At 46.3% G+C, this 22,419-nt stretch overlaps 1 protein-coding gene across 8 annotated transcripts in view; it reads right to left on the minus strand.

Moving 5' to 3' along the window:
* PKP4 (plakophilin 4) overlaps positions 1–22,419 on the minus strand; it is an 82,629-nt gene that overhangs the window by 11,667 nt on the left and 48,543 nt on the right. For 3 of the 8 annotated variants that reach the window (XM_027907489.1, XM_027907484.1, XM_027907488.1), the window contains 17 exons: positions 20,084–20,209; positions 19,742–19,932; positions 18,392–18,947; positions 15,847–16,038; positions 14,192–14,396; positions 11,815–11,947; positions 10,541–10,754; positions 8,008–8,191; positions 7,632–7,749; positions 6,976–7,167; positions 6,673–6,846; positions 5,700–5,850; positions 4,261–4,456; positions 2,414–2,498; positions 2,189–2,306; positions 860–991; positions 95–168 (listed from right to left, as the gene is read on the minus strand). In XM_027907489.1, coding sequence (XP_027763290.1) covers positions 95–168; positions 860–991; positions 2,189–2,306; positions 2,414–2,498; positions 4,261–4,456; positions 5,700–5,850; positions 6,673–6,846; positions 6,976–7,167; positions 7,632–7,749; positions 8,008–8,191; positions 10,541–10,754; positions 11,815–11,947; positions 14,192–14,396; positions 15,847–16,038; positions 18,392–18,947; positions 19,742–19,932; positions 20,084–20,209 — 3,041 coding nt within the window. The other 5 variants (XM_027907483.1, XM_027907482.1, XM_027907487.1 and 2 more) reach the window with 4 other exon arrangements.

Below are 22,419 nucleotides of genomic sequence, written 5' to 3' on the forward strand. Positions count from 1 at the left end.
CGGCAGCCCCGAGGAGGGCACGGCACCGTGAGCTGGGACAGGGCGATGCCCAGAGACATAGCCCCCTCCTAAGCCTGGGCAGCTCTGGCCTCACCTGCAGCCGTCGGTTCTGTTCTCTAGCTGGAGAGGAGTAGGAACTGATGTAAATTGGGGAAGCTTTGCTGGAACCTGGCAGAAAACAGTTTAAGGCATCAACTTTAGTCTTTGTTCTTCCACCTCTTAAGTCTATTGGCTTCTATTTTGCCTATCATGTAGCACCCAAACAATTAATTCTGCAGATTTTAGCAACTACTAAAGATATAATGTAATAACAGAATAAAGGCAAATGTCCCTCAGTAGCAGTTACAATGAAGCCAAGAGGCTTTTTTATGTTGCTGTTTTTTGTTTTACAGATTCATAATGTTTAAAACAAGGCATTTCCTTCTCCTTAGTGGCAATCATATACTGGTATGTGACTTGTGTCACATAGTGAGAAGGAAAACAGAGATCAGAGAAAAGATTCTGATCTTTTGGTATAATTTGGTAATATAATGTTATATTATACAACTGCACGTTATAATCTATAACATCATCATATGTGGTGAATAATAACAACACAATTTTCTGTAATAGTATTTTAAATAAAAATAAGAATTCCAACCACCTCTCACCTCCCAATATACAAAGGGATCTTCTCTAGTGCTGAGGCAGTTCTACAGAGATCAGCAGAGCCCTGATTTGTGCCACAGCAGCGAATACAACCAGTGGAAATGGGAAGCAACAGTTGCTACAACCAGCCCATCACTGGAAGTGCCTGTGTGTGACTGAACTCCTCCCCCCAGAAGCCTTTCCCCGGTGCAGTTCCCAGTTAGCCCCTTACCAGTGTAGATGTCCTTGTGTGCCATGACATCGCCCTGGCTGCTGTAATACTGCAGAGAGGGGTGTGTCCTGTCGTACTCGGGCCGAGGCTCCCTGATCCCCAGCAGAGCCGGGGATGAGGATGTGCTGCCAACTGGTGGAAAAGAGAGGTTCTCAGAAGAAACAGATGCCTTTCACACACCCAACCTTCCTCGCCCCTTCCTGCCCTGAGGATTCACAACCGGGAGGTGGGAAAGGACAGAACAGTCACAGCTGTTCCTGGGTGAACCACCCCAGTGACAACTTCCACTGCCTCCCCTTGGCCTTGTCACGCTCTGGAGCAGGAAAGCAACACTTCCTATCAGGAGTTTTTACTAAGTAGTCTTTGAAGTACAACAGCCTCTCAATATTATGTTAGAGCTGCTCATCTACTTCCTACTTGCCATTAAAAGAACTGGAGTAACACAGTTGTTCTGCTGGTGTATCCGGGGAGAGAAAGTGCCCAGATAGGAATGTGACAGTCGGTATCGGAATCTCCTTTTACACTTGGGTAGAATCCAGTCAGTTCCCTGAGCCTACGCCGTACTTGCTTCCTTGGTGGTTGAGAGGAACTCTGGCATGAAAGACACTACAGTTTACTTCTTGGAGGAAAATAAATCCCTTGTGGAGCCCTTGTTTTTCAAGTCAACCATGTCATGAAGGAATGTGTGAGGGCTGTTACTTTTTTGTAAAGAAGTAATTAAACAAGAGTATTGTAGGAACTGGCCACTGATTTTAGCAGCCATGGTAGGTGGGTATTTCTCTGTATTAACAGAGATCTGCTCTGGAGAGTCTTGAGAAGAGTAAATTGGATAAAATAAAATGTGAAAGGAAGACAAAGTAGAAGGCTTCATGTAGGTTTTGTATCAGCCCTCAGGAAGATGTAAATCCTAGCACTTAAGGCACTAAGGGAACAAAGGCGAGAAATAAACGAGGAGGAGTCAGAAAAGTAATATTTTTGTATTTGGTTGCTCATCCTAACAGGACATGACACACTTGGGAATGATAATGGGCTCCTTGCTGCGGGTCTGATGCTGTTTGTGCTGTCAGGTAGCCATGTCCACGGTGCCCATACAGTGCAGGGGGAGCAGCTCTGGAGAGGGCAGTGGTTGGCACCAACGTCCAGCTGAGCACGCTGAGGATCTCACTGTGCAGGAACAGCCCAGGGAACACCCAGAGCAGCTGAAGTACTTGGCTCAAGCACCAAGGGGAGACAGCCTGACCTCCATGTTTTAGATGGGATTAGTAGCAATCAGAGGCTCTTTGAGCTAAAAACATGGAAAGCAGGTCCCCTTCGCCCTCCCTGACTGACCTGACTGCATGACAGGTGACATCTGCTGATTGCCTGTGGATAGAGAAGGGTGGGACTTGAATCTCTCTCTCTCCAGTGTTGATACTGGTGTAATAAAGTGACTTTGATTCCATCCATCCTGTGGAGTGGCAAAAAGAAAAAATCATCAGAATAAATGGCGAGTTATAAATAAAGGAGGAGTGTTTGTGGCTCCATTTTCCTGTGCAGGCTGATTCTGTACTTCACCTTTTTGTAAATGCTCCGGAGGTCTCGGTACTGCCACAGCGTGTTCAGGACCTGGGCCGCCGCCTTGACAACCTTCAGCGAGGACCTGGGCAGGGGAAGAGTGTTGCAGTGTGAGAAAGCCACTGAACTCCACTGCAGAAGAACAGTGTTCTCAGCTCCACAACAGCCCCACCCTGCTGCCCTGGGGCCAGGCCAGCCCTGCACCACCAGGGTGAGCACAACCCAGCCTGGAGATCAACCCCGCAGCCACTGCCCTCTCCAGCCTGGAATGTTCCCTTCAGGTCACCCATGTGAGGAACACAGAGGGGTTGAAATTACTACTGTCAGTGTCTGCAAGAATTAAAAATCATTACAGAAACATGCTGTGTAGTGCATTCCATAAAAATGGAGACTTTAGCATTTAAATCACTTCAAAACTCCTAAAAGCAGAAAAAGAATAAAAAAATAAAAGAGAGCTGCTATTAAAAATCTCCAGGCATCCTCACAGTGAGTCCATGTTCTCAGTTCTGTGCTGCACTGCTGGAAGCTTTGGTTGGGAAAACACTTTTTCACTATCAAGAGCAAGACAAGGAAAGTTGCTGCATCTATTACTAAAAACAAAACCAGGGTATCTTTTCATAGAGAAATGGAATAAGCTGGGAATGGTACTGCAGTAGTGACCAGATATTAAATGCCACAGCATGGACATCTGTGGTAAACATAGGCCTCTGTCTGTCACTGTGGATTCATCCAAATACAGCATTTGGAAGAAAACACTGAAAAAATGCAGTTATAGAGTTAATCAATGAGTAGACATCGACTGTTCACAAGATCTTAAATTTGCTTAGTTTACTTCATTGCTTCATAAATGTAAGTGCAGATGCAACTTCACATGTTGTCTCCACAGAGCAGTGTGGTCACAGAAGGGATCACTGCACCCACACCTGCAGCTGGAACGAGCCTGGGTCCCTTGGACATGGAAAGAGATATAAACTGTGAATCCTCAAAACAGCCCAGCTCCTGGTGAGACAGATCGCGCTAAAAACTTGGTGTGGTTAATTCACACTGACCCACGTGTCTGAGGAGAGATCCCTTCCTCTCCTTTACCATCTGATCCAATCTAGGAACAGCATGCAGGGCTGACTGTACCACCAGTGCCCCACTATCCATGGGAGGACAGGTGACAGCCTGGTCTGTGCAGGAGCCCTACTGAGATGGAGCACAGTGACACTGAGCACATCCCACAGCTCTGGTGTCCCTGGGGCCTCCTGCTGCCCCACCACAGGCTCCTGTTCCTTGGCTGCCCCTCTCTCACAGGCTTCATTCCCTGTACAAAACCACGATGCCAGCACAGAAGTTGGCTCACGGCGCCCTGGAGCCCAGGGCTGGCACAGTGGGCAGAGCCAGCCCCCCTCAGCCAGCTCTGGCCTGGCAATGCTGTCCCAGGGGATCCCCCGGGCCACGTCCTCTTTCCACTGACCAAAGGACTGCACCAGATACAATGAACAACTGCTGGAAACATCCTGGCAAAGGTGCCCACATGGTCTGACTTGAAAAAGCTCCAAGTATTTGATTATTCTTGTAGGTGTTTAAGAGGGGGCAGTTTAACTCATTCTCCCTGAAGAGGCCCCATGACCATGGTTACTGTGGGCAGCTGTAGAAGCCTCCAGAAGCTTTGGATGGAGAACACCCTGCAGAGCACAGCGGCACCAGCCGCCCCCTCCCTCCCAGTGTCATTCCAGCAGTCAGCTCCTCAGACCCAGGCTGCAATAGCAGGACTTTTTTTCACTCAAAAAAAAAGTCACGCAATCTTAAGCCATTTAAATGGAACCAGAGCCAGTTCAGGGATGAGCGTTGCAGCCACTCACCTGTCCCCTCTCCCCTTCGTGATGTTGACCAGCTTCTCGATGCCGCCGGTGTCGGCGAGGGCCTTGGCGTTCTCCATGTTCTTGCTGGTGACCTCGTGCAGGGCGCAGCAGATGGCGGCCACCGTCTCGTCCGACAGCACGCTCGGCCCGTTCCCGCCCGGCAGCCGGTTCACCAGGTCCCGCATCGCGTATTTACCTGCAAACCCCCAGAGCAACGGGTCAAGCCACAGGCTGGGACTGCAGACCATGTTCCAACATATACTGCTGCTTGCTGGAGTCCTCATCTCTCACTTCCTTCAGTGTGACTGGCCACAGGTGCCCCACACAGGCACAGAAGCTCCTAAAGAGGATTTCTAGCACAGGTGATGTGTTTTATACAGAGCTCAGACTCAGAGTCTATCTGGAAGCCAGAAATTCTTTCAGTTACAGCTTTGACTGGGAGAGGGAATAGGTGGAGGAACATTCCTGAACTGAAAATTCTGCCAGGAATGCAAGAAATGCCCTGACAGGAGAGTATCACCCGAGTCTGACCCACACAGGGCTGGTGCTACAGAACAGGAGTCTCTCCTCACTAATTCCTCGTGCACTGCAGGAAAACATTCTCTAAATGTCCCAGATGGAGAAGCTTCAGAAACAGATAATAAAGTTCTGTCCACTTGCATTTCTGTTTTTGAGAATAACAATCCTCCTATCTGTATAAACAGTTGTTATATCCCTGTCCCAAAAGTCTACACACAGAAAATGCTTCTGAAACAAAAAGGAGACTCTTTTAGATCATGCCATGTGTTAGCAGGGTTCACTGAAGCCACAGCAGCCTGAGGCACGTTCAACACTAACAGACTGAGTTCCTCATCAAGGCAGGAAAGATTGTTTAAGGTGTTTTCAATGCTAGATGAGAAAGGCACAGATAAATGCTTAAAGTGTTAAATATTAGAATTGACAAGTGAGAAACAGAAAGTTCTTCTAGCAAGCAGCCCTTAGTTCAGCAAAGGCATACATACTGCTCTATATCTGGGTATTCCTGGACAAACTTTACCAGAAGAGGATTTCTTCCCTCTCTCCCTATCCAGTACTGTTAAGCAAAGCACTGCTGTCCTGGCACCAGAGCTGTCCCACCCCTGCGAGCATGGGAGGGACCCGAACCCCCCGAAAACGTGGGCGCTGAGCTCCAAGGAAGCTGAGCTGCGTTTCCATCCCGTTTGGCACTGAGGCTCTCCTGTCCAGTTTGGCTGAGCTGAGGGGACTCTCGTCCATCAAAGGTGGCCAGTGGCAAACCAATACGGCACCAGTGCTCCGAAAGGCTGCTGCTGTCCCAAGGATTCATCTCTGTGACACAGTAACAGCCGGTGTGCTGTTCCCATCAGTGCAGTGTCACCCTGGGTTTTCCCCCCAAAGGACACTGCGGTGCCGGTGCTCTCCCCAGGGCGGTCTGTACGTACCGATGAGCTCCTTGTTCCGGACATCCAGCGCCATGTTCCTTAGGGCAGTTGCCACAGAGGACACCACTCTGTCATTGTCCATCCTCAGCAGCTCCACGAGGATGGGCAGTCCCTTCTCCTTCCTGACGGCGGCACGGATGTAGGCTGCGAACTGACACGGAGCCCCGTCACCCCAGAGCCCCACAGCACCCCCGAAACAACCTCGGCTGCACCTGGGGACACTGCCAGCTAAAGATGACATGTCCAGTGTGTGCCTTTTCTGGGATTATAAAGAGCTGTCTCGCTGCCATTTTTCACTCATTCCTCTTACAAAGCACTGCTTAAAAACGGGAGAAAATACCTGAATAGATGGCAATCATTGAAAATGGAACAGGGTGGTCTGGGTTTTGTTTGTTAGATTTGGAGGTTTTTTAGGACCAGTTTTATATTGGTCAAACTTAAAAAGGCTTCGTTGGCTTGCTGCAAGCAAAAGAAGCAGTTTACGTTTGCTGGGTTTTTTACTCTCTCCATGACAAATACACGACATCAGTAAAGTGTTCTCATGTGCTGCTTCCGTAGCATATCATATGCAATGACCAGAATGTATGGAAATAAATAATGGAATAGGGAAAAAAAGCAAATTTATTTGTGCTGGTCTTATTTCAACAGCACCTTCCCACCAGAACCCAGAGCTAGAAGATGCCAGAAGATTATTTTGACCCACTATGTGCTGGAAGGAAGCCTTTCCTGTTTATCTGAAACAAATGGTACCAATTTCAAGGCCACTTTCCACATGGCTTTTCCTGCCCCTCCCCTTTCACAGCTTCTCCCTGTGGAAACATGACTGCAGCACATGAGCACTAACGCACAGACAGGAGGGGAATGCTCAGGTGCACGAGAGAAAACTGCTTATTTCCCCCAAACACACTGCAAGATCTTATTAGAAAAAGCAACCAGAGTCCAAGGAGAGGAAGAGGAGGAGAAATTCCCATACCTTCCAGTTGCCTGCAGAGAGGTTCTGGAGAGATCCTGCAGAGCCCTCCAGAGTGGCTGGGTTGGAGCTCTCTGCCAGGAGCGTCAGGTATGGCTTCACCACCGATGGGTGCCAGAGCATCTCCACCCCTTTAGGAGACTTGGAAAATCCTGGGATAGGGCCAACTCCGTCCCACTGAGAAAGGAACACAGATTTGTAACGACACAAACCACAAAACCTCTGTTTTTATTCAGCATAGGATCATTTTCATCAAGATACATCCTCCCCGACCTGAGGCATTTGCAGTACAAGGGAAATGCAAACCTGATCCTCCTGGGAAGTTTTTTTTTTCTTCTTTTTTTTTTTCCCCCAGCAGCTTGGCTCCGAGTCTTTGCTCGGGGACTCCTTTCCCAGCAAGTCGTCCAGTTCATTGATTCCCAGCAGCCGCGCCTGGGGCACCTCCAGCTCCAGGCGGTACGAAAGGTTCCTCAGGGTGCACACACAATTCTCCACTGTCTGAACCAAACCAGAGAGATGCCTTGTCACCAGTTCTTTCTCACACAGAGAGAAACCAAACCAAAGCAATCCAGTAGAGGTGAAAAGGCGCTGGGAGCACAAGCTCTAAATTCTAATGCTGGGCTTTGGCCAGTGCTTGGGCTGTTTCCCTGGGAAAGTTGCAGTGTCTCTTAAATCTGACAATATTTCTAACAGTGGTCTCTGCTATAGTGGCTTATTCTTTAGTATTCTGAAAATAAAAAGCACAAGAGCTTATTATTATTTTCTTGAGGCACGACTTCTGCAGCACGGCTGCAGACGAGCAGCGACGTTGTGCTGTGCAGCTGAGTTTGGCTGTGCCAGGGCTTGGGAGCGATGCCAGTTGAGCTACGGACACCACCCTACTCAGCAGAGCCACACAAAGCCCCAGAAATCCCACCAGGCAGTTCAGCACCACAATATCTGTAGGTGAGACGTGCACACACCTTGCTGTCGTAGTCTGAGGTGTTCACACAGGTGTGGATCACATAGAGCAGAGAATCGACCAGCCCTTCACAAGACCTCATCTGCTTCCGCGCCTCCTCCCCAGCAGAGCTCAGGTTCCTGAAGGTGGGAATAACCAAGGAACATGGTTTTGATGTAGCTGATTGGTAATTAATCAGTCAGTAACTGTTAGTGACTAACTCGGTTATTTTCATATTTTTTAACAGAAAAAAAAGAACAATTGGAAAAGCAGCCTAAATGATGGAATTCTGTAATTTATAGAATAAAACAACTCATCTGTTTTTAAAATTACAGTATGAAAAGGACCTGGACAACATGACTAGTCTTTAAAAGGGAGTCTTCTAAAAGAGTAGATACCTCAGGCATCCTGTCGTATTGCGCAGAACGAGAGAAGTCTGGAATTTAATTTTATGATCATCATCAAAGGAGGAGCTGTTCCATCCCGAGTGGGGCACGATCACAGTGTTTGTCAGCGTGGACAGAGCGTCTCTAATGATTGTCATCTTCACAGCATCACACGAAGACAAGTTCCAGAGAACCCCTTAGAAGAGATTTCCATTGCAATAAAGTCAGCAGACACTTGGCAAACAAACATGAAGCAACATTCAAACTTAAAAGACGTCACTTTAAATATGTGATGTGATTCTAGAGCAGGCAGAACTTGGAGAGCCAGCACCTAAAAAGGACGAAAGCAAGGTGGCACAGTGGAGGAGGGTATTGGGTCTTTTCCGATGGTAAGAATGGCCTGCCCTGACATTCCTGCTCCCTCGCACTGTACACCAGGAAATCAGGTACTGAACAGCAGAGTGGATGTAAAAAACTTTCTTCCTGGAAACAACAGCAACAAGTCCAGAGTGTGTTCCGTTGACCTATCAGCCAAAAGGAACTGCCATCTGTCTTTTATCCTTGGGCAGAAATCCCTACTTTCCCTGCCCTGCGGTCTCTGCAGGTGACATTCAGATAGGGAGGTATGAGATCTGACATAAATCACCAGCAGAACTGCATATACAAACAGTATGCTAAACACGGCATTGAATCCTCTTTTTCATCATAAAACACAGCATAAAGGTCACCCAGAGTCTCACCAGGTACTGATCTTACCCAAATATTCCCCTCACACACAGTCTTTTCCTGTGTGTGGTTGCACGGCCACGCACACTCCGCAAACCCGGCCGGCAGCAGCTCCTCAACAGCCCCTCAACAGCTGCCAAACCAAAGGTTCCCCTTTGACTAGATTTTGAACATCCATTTCTTCAGAAATAAATTATGAGGGGACCAGACAGCAAATGCTACAGGAGTTCACAAAAATGAAAGTTTATAAGAGAGCATACGTTTTTAATACAGTCACACTAAAATGAGCAGGACAAATCTTTGCACGAGACACCTGGTTGTATTCTCCTCAGGGGGGCTAAGAGAAGCCCCACTAATTAAGGGGCTCCATGGGAGAACATAGACATGAGGAGATTTACTGATTGATTTTGTCTTGATTTCTGGTTACAGGCAGATGAAGTTCTTCCTGTGTCCCACAGGGGTTTCTAGAGCTCATGCTCTCAGGGTTCAGCTCACACACAAGGATAGTGCAGCCCTGTTACAGAGTTGGCTAAAGAGTGGATGTAAAAGACACTTCCAAAGAAACGGCACCTGCAAAATTAGTCCTGTAAGACAATTTTCTGGATGTGATTAAACTACATACAAAACTACTCTCTAAAGAAAAAAGACCTACCAACAATGAATGCTGCATATTTTAAAGTGCTCAGGGATTTTTGATACTTTTAATACCACCACAGACCCATTTTAGAGCCATGTTAAAAGTATTATTTATGATTCTTAACTGCAGCTCCTGTACAACAAGATTTGCTGTCTCAAATCTTCAAAGAAAATTGATTACCAACTGGGAAATTAAAATATAATTTAAGGAAAAGTACCCTCTGGAGTTGTACTGGGTTTTATCACAGAAGTTCCTCCAAGAAGCCCATTACACTTGTGCAAATATTATCTTCTCCATGGGGATTAGCCTAGGAGCAAATCATGGGAGTCTCACTGAGTACCCATGGCCAAACCTGCCCAGAGGCTGGACTCACAGAGGCAGATCAGTTGAGTGATTCATGATTTATTTACTGTGTTCAGAATGTGAAGGCAAAAGCTCCCCCAGGGCCCTCCGTCTCTTAATCTGGGAGAAGCCTTCAGCTGTTCCCATCCCGCAGTGAGCTGTGCGTTACACAGCCCTTCAGTCCTCACCTTAACATGAGGACACAACCTCATTATTTGTAGGGTGCTTATTTTAAGATAATTGGGACCAAATTTAGTGCTTGTTACAAATACACCCGGAAGGTAAAGGCAGTTCTGATCCGGGAGGTTTCCAGTCAAAGACAAGGAGAGTGGTATTAAGAGCTGGTGCAATGCTGTATTAAAAGGGTAATTTTGGATGCCCTTTTGTTCCTCATGGTTATGGAGGTACACTTAAAAACAAGTGTGTAGCTCTTATGGAATCGTCTGCCAAAGTCCAAAGAGAGAGCCTGAGACCGTAGGTAGAGGGGGAATTTCTAAGAAGTTATTTTTCAACAGCCATTAACTGCCACTTCCATCACTGTGGAAGAGTGAACATCCCACACGCAGACAGCTCTGGACCAAGGAGTGCTGAGGCCATTGACCCACCCCAGCAGATCCCTGCTGGTCCCAGCACCTCTGCATGTGGAAGGAGAGGAGTTTCTGCTCCCTGCTTATGTGATACTCGAGTGTGTGTCAATCCAAGTGCCGGCTCCAGCTGCCCCAGGTCTGCCTGACACCCACATCAGGAAAATCACACACACTGTGAGTACCTGGCACTGCCTGGGGGAGGGAAGAGCCTCAGAGGGTAAGAACACAGTCCAGGAGGGATCAAGCAGCTCACCTGTTACCAGCTCCTTGACCTCGGCATCGACCGACTTCCTCAGCAGCCGCAGGAGGGCCGGGATCCCTCCCACGTTCTTCATGGCTATTTTGTTCTCGTCAGTAGACTTCCCATAAACCAGGTTTCTCAGTGCACCACAGGCATTCTTCTGAACTTCCAGGACTCTGTGATCCAGGAGATCTACCAGGTGCTTGATTCCTCCCAGCCTACAGACCTGGAAAGTAGAACATCGGGCCCATCAGCACCCACTGATCTCACCCATCTCACTCCACAGATGGAAAAGGCTTTTGTTTTTATGGGAACCATACATCCCATTCTACTTCCAGAAGAAACAGCTGCTGAACCTTCCTGACTTGATTGATACATGGGACTGAAATTCCCGGGAAGCCCTCCAACACTGAAAAGATCGAGGGGCATTTTCAGTCCCTTGCTGTATTCAGAGGAGAATTGTTACTGCTTTAATTGTTTCCCAGCAATGTTTTTAAAGTTTTTAAAGTAATTTTCTATACCTCAGAATTTTTTTTAAGGAATATTAGAAATAAGTACTGATTATTACTGTGATCGTCACCAGAACATCAAAACCACCATTACCTTTTCATCTGCCTCCCAGCAATAGTTAATCATGTTGGGCTATCTTCTTATAAAAGTTGCACCAGCATTTGATTAACACAAACAAAATTTATACTGAAAAGAACAGATTAACACATATAGGATGTGAATGAAAAAGCAAGTTCTTTCAGACTAACAGCTCACAGCTGCTCTGCAAAAAGAGCAGTTCTTCAAGTGCAAAGTTTCTAGAAATTTCAACAGTGCTCTTAATATTCACCCAGATGTATCTCTCCCCCACACCACAGTGACATGAACACTGTCCTCTACGTATTTCTGGGAATGGACTCCTTTCCTTTGCCTGACAGATCACTCATTCCCTACGATGCCCTAAAACACTGATCAAAACCAGCAAAACCTTCTAGAGCTCCTGGTTGTTTCAGTCTCCAGTCACCACCTGGTTACACAAAGCCAGGCTCTGGCAACCAAATTTTACAGTTCTGCTGGATTACAGAACTTGGAGGTAAAAGATTTCCATAGAATTCCCACGCAGCTCTTACGACAGGAAAAATTTGTGTTTGTGTGTAATGGCACATCCCCAGATACTGCCATATCCACGTGGCACGCCCGGAAACACGAGGTCACAAACGTTGTGTTGTGGTGAAACCCACGAGCAGAGGCCAGGCCTGGCATCCTCGCCCCATGCCAGGGGCACGGGCAGCACGTACCTCTGTCTTGACCCTGTTGTCCCCGAAGCACAGGTGCTGCAGGTAGGCGGCGGCGTTGGCCTGCACCGACGGGAACTGGTGCTGCAGCATGTGGATCACCTCGGGCAGCTCCGGGTCCCGCCACGCAAACTCCCTGCGTGGGAACAGCGCAGACAGGGCGTTACTCCCGAACACGGGGTGATCGCCGACTACAACAACATCCTGCCAACAATTCCAGTTTTGTCCTGGAGTAACAGGGCAAGGAGGAAAACCAGGCACATGGGGATAACGAGTCACATCACATCCAGTCTTCCAACTGGACAAGGACACCATATCCATGGACTTGGCTTGTGGACCACACAGATACAAACATACACTAAAGTTACACCAACTCAAATGCTTCAACCTACGTAAATATCCCAAAAATTAATTCTATAATCAACTGATACCCCCTCAACAGCGCTGCTCAGAGCCATCTCTCCCACAACATTTTTCTCTCGGTGCTCAATGTTCTTCCCAAGCTGAAGCCAATTAAACATCAACAGAACCTGCACACCCTGAAGTGTCATTGGCAGGATCAGGTGCAAGAAATTTGTTTGATTTGAGTTATTCATGGACTGTAAATTTAAAATTTTTGAAATAAAATACTCTTCATTAAACAACCATGATTTTGTGCAGATCAATCCTAGAAAAGTCATGAAGCACACCCACGTCCTATTCAAAGATATAGAAATACAGTAATTAATAGTTGCTGGGCAATCTGTCTTCCGTAAAGGAGGACTAGGGGGGATGAAGTAGTATCTCAAGTTTTCCCATGCTCAAAAATCCAAGTAAATAAAAAAAAAAAGAGCGAAATATATTCCAAGAACAATACCTGGGAAGTTGTTCCAAGGCTAATGTTGGCCTGGTCAGTCTTCCCAGGACTCACCCAAGGAGGAAGCTCAGTTCTGTGCCCACTTTGAACTGCTTAACAACTCTGAGGTTTATTTCTCCATACCAATGATAATGATAAGAAAACCTTAGGGAAAACTGCCTTTCTAGTAAAACTAGTAGCTTTCCCTCTCACTCCAGAGTGGTGCTTTCCAACAGCCCCCTCTGGGGCTCTGTGACCTGCTCCTCCGGCCCCTGCCACAGCATGGGATGCACATACAAAACTGGAACAGATTAAATGGAAGATATTCCACAGGGAGATTACAAGGTGAGAAGGTGCATCAGCAGTGACAACTGAGTCAGAATTTCTTTAAAGTTCCTTGCTATGAATATGGAGCACCTGTAAGTAACTCTTCCTGCCACATGCCAGAGCAGTCAGCCAGCAAGTTTTTACTTAGAGCTAAGATTATCCTATTAACATCATTTGGATGAATGGAGCACTCAGTTGAATGAAATTAATCCAGTTCCTCAGTATGTATTAAAATAATTAAATATGTGAATTTCTACCAATAAACAGAATAACCAAATCCATTAAAGCAGTTATTTTATTGTTGAGATGGCAGGAAGTGCCCAGTGCTACGACGCGCCGTAGGCAGGACCAGGGACTCAGAGTGAGCTCCCTCTCAGGTTTCCCTGGTGCCCAGCGTGGCCCTAGGACAGCCCCCAAGGCAGAGCTGAGCCCACATCCTGCAGGAGCAGCCGCCCCAATTCCTGCTCTCTCTGATCCAGCAGGATGTGCAACGTGCTTCCACTGCCAAGGATTGCCTGGAAGCTGCCTCAGTGACCAGCAATCTGAGGAGGGACCAGAATTGCCACCAACCTCAAAGCCCGACTGAACCTACAGAGTGCCATAAATCCCTCCAGGCTGTGCACGGCCTGGGCTTTGATACCCCCAGGATCAAACACAAGGTTTCAGTGCACAGAGTCTATAGTAAATGGCAATGACAGTATTACCCTTGTCAGTGGCCCACACTGTGCACAGACATTTCCAACAACAAAGCAGTAATTTTTAAAAAAATACTGGTGTTTACTTTCAAAATGCCACATTTATAAATGATTTATAAACTTACTTTGTTTTGAAATTTAAGCAGGCTGCTCATGTAAAATTCATTCAAATAAATTAGGTTTGTACTTTTGAATTTTCAAGTCCCAATTTTCATTCATATAATGAGAAAACTCATTACAGTATTACAGGTTACTCTGTAGACTTACTAAAAAATATTTGGAATAATCCAGTCAAATATCCTCAAATTTGTTAGCATTTCCTGTAATAACTTCTCCATGAAAATAAGCACGGAAGAAAAATGTAATAACAAAATGCGTGACAGCTGCTCTTTCTTACTGGAACGAGCACCTGTGTTTGTTATTTCGGCTACAAAGGCACAGATCTGCGTCGCTAAATGAGTCGTGATTGACTAAGCCACGGCAAACCGCACCGAGGGGTGCCCAGGTGCGCAGCGAGACTTGCCTGGGGTCCTTGTGGATGCTGTCGATGGAGGGGGAGCGCGTGGTGCCGCCGTCGGGCGCGGGCAGCGCGCGGCCGTAGCCGGGCTCGGGCAGCCGGAACGGCACCGCCCGCAGCGGCTCCGCGAACGCCGCGGGCAGCCCGTAGTTGCTTCTTTGGTATGCGAGGGTGCTGCGCTGGCTGGAGGAGCGCTGCAGGTTGCCCACGCCTAGGACAGAACAGTGTCAAAACCAACCAGGTAACAAGGTCTGCTGAACAGAGGGGGCCATAGCCAATTAGCGGTGCAAGCAATGAAATATCAGCCTTGAACACGAGCACAGTTCCTCGTGGGAAGCTGTCATCAGATTTCAGGGAGCAATTCCTCAGTGTCCCAGGGAAGGTGGAGAGGTTAGTTACAGAATGAAAGGTTTGGCGGGAGCAGGCTTGTGCCTCAGCTTGTCTCAACAAGTATTTAAAGTGCCAACAAGCAGAAATCTGGGTCAAAAGTGATTTCAAAGTTTATAACATCAATTCACCAACTGCACCAAAAAGGAAAAGTAAGTAAACAAAAATTTACATTGTTTATTGTTTATATGATACTTTGCTTTTCCCAACTACACGTACGTTTTCCCTAACGAAAGGTAACAAGAGGATCATTCCGAAGATGAAGCCGGGCAGTTCAGGAACAGGAACGTGCATCTCCCTGACTGAACAAAGCTGTTGTTGTGGCTTTTGTTCTTCCAAGGTTAGTGGTATTAAGTAGACAAGCAAACAAAGAATTCCAGTTTCTAGTTCTATTTCCTCATTGGCACATTCTGACAACCTCCATTTACTATAGGTTGTAGGAAGCAGGAGAGCTGCAAAAACTGGTGCCTCATTCAGCACTTCATCCTCTTGGTATTAGAAAACATTAAAAAAGCCATTTTCAGGTGTGCAAAAACATGACATGAATTGGCCGGTTCTCCATAATTTTTTTCTGGAGTTATTTAACTAACTCACTCTAATATTTTGAGAGTTTTTTGAAATCACTATACAAACTATTAATCAACCTTAAAGAATAAACTGCACTGCAACATATATTACATTTCTCCCTACAGAAAATAAATCCTAGTACTAATCTAATGCCTATGCTCTTCATAATACACGAGTAGCAATTCTGTGAGGTACTAGAGGAATATCTCAGTTCCCACAGACAATCCTCAGCTGTAGCATTTACCATTATCCTTTGCTGAGAAGTTGGGTAAAATGGTATTTTTACTGTGAAAGATGCAGTAGGTAATTCTAGTGGCAAACTCTCTTTTTACTGTATTGATGAATAAAAAACCAATGAACCAACTCTGTTCATAAGAGTGATGCAGAGAGAATGCAAGAGGAAGCAGTAAATCCTGTGTGTCATGAAATATGCTTATCTCAGATGTACCTGAGCGTGCAGTATCAAACAGAACACACTCTGACCCCAAGCTGACACTGATATATCACCCCAGGCGTTCCCTGCAAACATCCCGAAAGCCTTTTAATTCCTGCCGGTTTTTTTAAGTCCTTCAAACCTGGCTCTATCTCCACTAATCGATCCCCTCTAGTTATTCCTTTGCACTGGCATTACCTATCTGAGCCCTGCTCTCCTCTATCCCCGAGTGCTGGGACGCGGGGCTCGGGCAGAGCCCGTGGCCGTCACCCACCGGAGCCGGTGCGGAACAGGGCGGCCTGGGAGCCGTGGTGCAGCTCGACGGTGCCGTGGTTGGGGCTGCGGAACACGGGGCTGTAGAACGTCCTGCCCTCGTAGATGGGGGTGATGTGCATGTCCGGGGACACGGCCGGGCGCAGCTCCTGCCCCAGCTGGCTGTGCTGGCTCGCGTACGAGCTCCTCAGGCCTGCAACCAAGCACAGGGAAACACTGCATGGCCCCTCTCCGGTGCAAAGGAATCCAGCTGGCAGCACTGAATCTCTCTGCCTTCACCAAGAAAAGGTGTTGGTTACATCTACAGTCACAAAGATTTAGTCGTTACTTTTTTTGCCATTATTAAATGACCCATACTGAAAGACTCGCTGACAAAGCAGCCTTTCTTTGACAAAAAGACACTGACAATATGAAGTTTTCCAACTCAATATTTTTGGTAGCATTTACAGTTGAAAGTCTAATCCATTTCACGATTCGGAATAAAAGCTGAGTCAGCACATGCAGTGCACAGGTTCAGCAATGACAGGGTCAGTGTGGACCTGACAGAAATCCCACTGTGACAGAGGGCACAGCCTAGAGGGGGCTGTAATCCTGAAATGAAACAGTCCATAGCAGTAAGAGCAAACATCTGCTCACTAGTGGCAGCAGAGATTTAAACACATGGAGAAAAGTCTTTCTAAAGGTTTAAATAGCCTGTGCTGTGAATAGATACACATAGCTATGCTGCAGCTGGGATAGATTTTTGTTTTCACCTTGCTATATATTAGTATTTCATGCAGAGTGTAAATATAAATGTGTACAGCTTTGCCCACACTGGCATTACCTCAAAGCTCTGGCAGCTATCAAAGTAACAGGACGTGCAAAATGAACTTTGCAAGGGTGACGAAATGACAGAGATTACAGAACAACTTCAAAAGTACAATGGAGCAGTGATGTGTGACCAAATGGATCCTGCATTTGAGTACTTCCCCCCAAAATCACACACCTGCTCTGCCACAGCGTCTGCAAGGGAACCTTTGGGCCATCACTAAGGAAACACATCTACAGGTGATGAGAACAGAGGGGCTTCACCAGGCTGAGGGGACAGCTGGACCCCCCCTGCAGGTGACAGTGCCATGTCCTGGGAAGACACTCACCTCTGACCATACACCCCATGGAAATGGAGACTGCAAGCACAGAAGGAAGGGAGGAGCTGATCACACATCCATCCTCTCCTCATGCTTACACAGCAGGAAGAACTCTGGGTTATACTGAAGGCTGCCACAGCACTAACCTTTCCCACTTCCAAAATTCCTCCCAGAAAACTGATCATCTACAAATTTAAGTTTCAGATTTCAGGTGTTATATTGAACTGCTCCCTCTAAAGGAACATGAAAACTAATTTATACTGAAAATGCAGGAGTTTTTAATAATACTAAGGGATTCTTAGTTTGTAACACAAAGTACAGGGAAGTGAGGGTATTTCAAGTTTCCTGGAAAGATTACAGTTCAGATGGCTATAAAATAAGATGCTCTCTCAGCTTGACTACCGTGTTGCTAATTACTTCCTTCATTCTGAAAACATCCCATTTAAAGTGTCTGTTTCTGAATTACTGATTCACTATCCCGATAACTATTTTTCTAAAGATCTGTCAGTTCACCTGTTTAGACAAGGTGATATTCCCAAGCAGTGGTATTTGTTAAGTACCTTGTTAATATTTTAAAAGGGCAAGATTGCTGTTACACCAGAAATGATGCAGTCCTAGCCTGTTACAACACTGCCCAGCCTTTCCCATCAAACTCATTCCCACACTCTTATCAAGCTGGCAGATTATTGTGCCTTGCAAGCAGAGGTGAGGGACAAGATACACCTCTTGCTGAGGAATGAGAGCATTTTGGAGCTTCCTGCAGTGTGACAGTTTGAAAGAAAAAACAGACATTGCTGTCTGTTCAAAAGTGCACGATTGGAAAATCACCATTCAGATGATGGTCAGAACAAAACCAGTCACACACACAACTTAAAATGGAGAGTAACTGCATCTTTATAAGAATTACCTCTCAGATTAATAGATTCTACCTTTTAGGGCTTTATTTTAAGCTAGTATTAAAATGGTTACCCTATATTTAACTTGACGTATGAGACAGACGTGAAATATTAGTGGAAAATAAGATTAATATTCAGCGGTGTTAAGTTACATATTTTAAGAAAGAACTAGGCATAATACTAATTCCAGGCTAGTATCTCTTACTTTATGTACAGCCTGCACACACATTCAAATGTACTTTATCTTTGAAAATGCTGACATGCCTCTGGAAAACTGAAAATTTCACTTAGCGACTTAAATAATCGGATTTAATTCAATGCCTAGCCAGCAGTGAGTAACCATAGAGAAAGCCAGTATTCACCAGGAACTTGTGACTGATACAGTGTTTGACATCAGTATTTACAACTGCTTTGACACATCCTCCTCAGTTACGTCCCAGCGCTACAACGTCTCACCCCAACACCCAGGTTCTGTACAGCTGTGACCCGTGGAGCTTTACCCGTGTCTGTACCTGTCACTCACCTGTGAGGCTGTCAGGCCGGGGGGGCACCATCCTCTCATAGATTTCGTACTGCTGTCCGTACTGCTCGACATCGTGAATCGTCCTCTGCAGCGTCGTTCCCAAGTGCTGCGGAACCGCCGTCATGCCGGAACGCTTCGGGGAGGAGGATCCCAGCTGAGGTTGGGACGGAGAACCCACTCTGGTTTGCACGTCGGCGAGGGCCAGGGGAGAGCCCACTCTGCCCACGGTCTGGTACTGGGAGGAGCTGCCGTTGGGGTTCGCCTGGCGGGACGTGAGCGAGCCGACGCGCCGCACGGCCGAGGGGGACGCGGGCCTGTGCGCCGCGAACGGGGACGCCGCCCGCTGCACGGGCAGAGTGGTGGAGGAGTACCCGTGGGAAGCCAGGGATCTCTGCTCAGCCACGCTGGGAGAACCGTACCCGCTCCCCAGGGACGTCCGCAGAGACCCCCGCGACGGGGACACGCCGGTGCTGACCACGTAGGAGGGAGACTGTGCCCTGGATGGGACCGAACTGACCCGCCTCATCACTCGGTTGGTAGCACTGTTTACTGAGGGCTGTTTCAAAACAAAAACATTTGTGAGTTTCATAAAATCCCACTGTGTTCTCCTGTAAAAGAGACAAGTCAGCAAGAAAGGCACACAGTTTAGTGGTATATACAGGCAGCGGAAGGGTAGCTTTAACCCTAAGCAGCATCCCTGCAAGGTTTCCTGTAACTTTTTCTAACCAGTGTTCCACAGTATATAAAATGGTAATTTAACGTTGAAAACCTATCTGTTCTTCATTCTCATTTGGTTTCTTATGTTAATCTGCACCTAGGCTTTCCCTCCTCACAACTTGACCGCTTTGGAAACCCATGAGCAGTAATGCAGAGTTCTGAGATAAGCTCATAAAGTTCTGACAACTACCGTCTCACTATCGTTTCATTTACTGGAAAAGGAGGGGAAAAGCCAGAAACATTAGAAGGAACACAAACAGCACCTTCCTTTAAGCACTAAGTTTACATACAGGCTAAATTCTAGGAGGTTTTCCACACTATCACAATGAATTCTGGGTGAGTGGTACCTTCTCGGTACCCTGCCAGCAGCGTACTCTGCAGTCAGGAGTCCTCACAAGTGGTACTTCCTTTCAGCTCCCGTGAATGACCCAAATCACACGTGTGTGATCCTCCCAAACAAGCCTGTCTGCCACGAGCCATTTTGGCTTTTTAACCCGTGAAAGTGTTAAACAAAACTGCCATTTCACATCATGAACTGCAGCCCACACAAAGGGAGGCCCAGCTGTGAGCTGCTGTCCCGAAACCCCAGTGGAGCCCACGCACAGCCAGAGGAGCAGGGACTGGTCAGGGTACCTGGACTGACGTCTGCCCTTCAGCACGGGAGCTCCTCCCCACATGGTTGTTGGTCGGTCCAACAAGGGAATGCTGCTGTCTGAGCTCTGACTTGCTCAAGTTTTGGCTGTTATGGAAACTGCTTATTTCCTGGTAACCACTGTCAGAATAAGAATTCATTTGTGTTGAACTCCTTGAGTTACCTACAGACCCTGTAGATATGAAGCCAGCATAAGAATAAAAGCATCAATAACTTCACAAAGTCTTATATAAATTTGTTATTCGTTGCATTCATAACTATTACATTTTTATACCATCACTACAGAAATTCTAATATTTAAAATGCACACAACAGACCCTCACTTTCATGGAGAGATGTCTGCTCTGGCGAGTAGAGGGTCCCTTGCTCTGCTTCTGTTCTAATGTCATAAGCATTGGTGTGAACACCCTCTGACACCTGGGGTTTGCTTACACCGGTGGGTGGAGGATCTGAAAGAATAAATTAATTAGATAAATCCAATGTTTCCTATGCAAGTTTCCTGCAAACTCAATCACCATCATTTTCTCACACATACTAAAAAAGGACTCACTCCCAGCAGAAACAGTTTACTGGCAGACAGGAGTCATCCCCCAGACTCAATAAAAAGAATGTTAACATGAATATCTGAGAATTTGGTTTCCTCGAAGTTTTGATGCAGTTTTACAATTCTAATTTTTCAAATATACGTTCCAACTTATTTTAATGAAAAATTAATTGATTACCTAGTTTATCTACTCTGTAGAGCAGAAACACTGTGCAACTGTGCCCAGAGGACAGCTACCCTTGTTTTAAAGGCCTATAATCGACACCTCCACATACAAAAGGCTGAGTTCAGTTTCATCACTGTTTGTGTACTATCAACAGCATTGCTGCTAATTTTATCTAATTTTTTCTTCATGTACTACCATCTAAATATTTGCTTCTCAGCAGCTCGAGCTAACTTCAGCTCTGAGAATGTCAGCTGAATGTTCAGCTGTACAAAGGACAGTGCCATAGGGAAAAAAAAAGGAGACACGGCAACACTCTTATGAGGAAAGGAAAAAATTAAACAGTGTAGGGGAAAAAAAGGACAAAGATGATGATGCTGAATCAACATGATTTCGACAGAAATATGAACCATTCAAATGCCATCATGTTATGAACAGGCAGCAGAATCACAGAATCCCTGGAGCTGGAAAAGCCCTCTGAGCCCATCGAGCCCAAGCACTCCCCAGCACTGCCAAGGCCACCCCTGACCCCTGTCCCAGGGGCTCCATCACACAGCTGGGAAATCCCTCCAGGGACGGGGGCTCCAGCACTGCCCTGGGCAGCACAGCCCTTTCCATGAGGGAATCTTCCCAATGTCCAACCTGAACCTCCCTGAGCAGAGGGAACAGGCAATGGAGGTTATGTTTAAAGGTAACACCAGAAATGGAAAGTCTTGCTGCAGAAATTCCTGAAGGAGCCCAGAGTGAACCCAAAGGGAACATGTGGAGTAGCACCAGCCCAGTCCCGAGGGCTGCTCCATGCCAGGAGCTGCGGGCTCTGGGCAGCAATTCCTGCTGCACAGAAATCCTTGGGCTTTACCAGGAGCTGGACACAAAGTGCTGGTGTCTCCCTGTCTGCACAATGAACCATAATGTACCATTCATCCTAAAACATTAGTCAGTAATTACTGCTACGAGGAATGTTTGAACAGTTTGGATCAAAAAAATATATTTTAAAAAAATCAATCAGTCTTCAAAATTCTAGACAGTCAGCACAGTTATTTATCAGTAGTACCATTCTTAGGTCAAAACCAGCTTATAAAATTTGATCCTATTTACTACAATAACAGTATTATGACCAAATTTAAAAGGATTTAATAAGATGTGTTACTACGCTTCCCTTAGTTCAATCATCAGCATGCCTAGGAACAATCCAGAGGACCAACACTAACCAACTCTCTTCCCAGCCTGTTACACCAGCTCAACACCAGAGGGTAACAGCCACCAGTGGGTATTTCATGTTCTTGGGAATAAAACACTTGGGGGACTCAGACATTTACATTAGAATTACATCCAGCTTCAATACTTTAATCTTCAGTCTTTTTTGTTTCACTAATACAAGGTCCTGTTATTTCAGTTCCTGGACATTACATGATACTAAATCAGTGTCAGACTGACAAATCATCAGTTTGGGGAGAGACACCCAGGAAGAATAAGGTCCAATTGTGCCGTGCAGTGCAGATGTTGCTCAGACTGAGCTCTGAGCCCAACCCTGCTTCCATCACACATTGGCCACCAGGCAAATGCTTTCACAGGGCTAAAAAATAAAGATTGTTTAGACTGTCTAACAAAGCCAGAATGCACAATAAAACAAATTGTTGTCTTTCTATTTCTCTCCACTACCAGAAATCATGAGGAGTGCCCTGAATAAAATAATAGCCTTTTTATAAATGGCTGCTGATCTATTCTATTTATAAGCACCTGCAAAACAACATCATTTTATATTTCTGTGAAAATTCTGTACAATTTTACTGATGCAGAAAGCAATCACAGCTCTGGTTACATCTTATCCTCTGCTGGTGCTTTTGACATAAACCACTACCTACAGTCAGAAAAAAGGTGACTTAAGGCAGTGTTTTCATCCATCTTTAACTCCAGTATTTTCAGATTGCAGCTGATAAAGTAGAATCTAA

Source organism: Empidonax traillii, unplaced genomic scaffold (assembly GCF_003031625.1).
Source record: "Empidonax traillii isolate 1590-97213 ecotype Southwest subspecies unplaced genomic scaffold, ASM303162v1 scaffold1479:size124046, whole genome shotgun sequence".
NCBI lineage: Eukaryota > Metazoa > Chordata > Aves > Passeriformes > Tyrannidae > Empidonax > Empidonax traillii.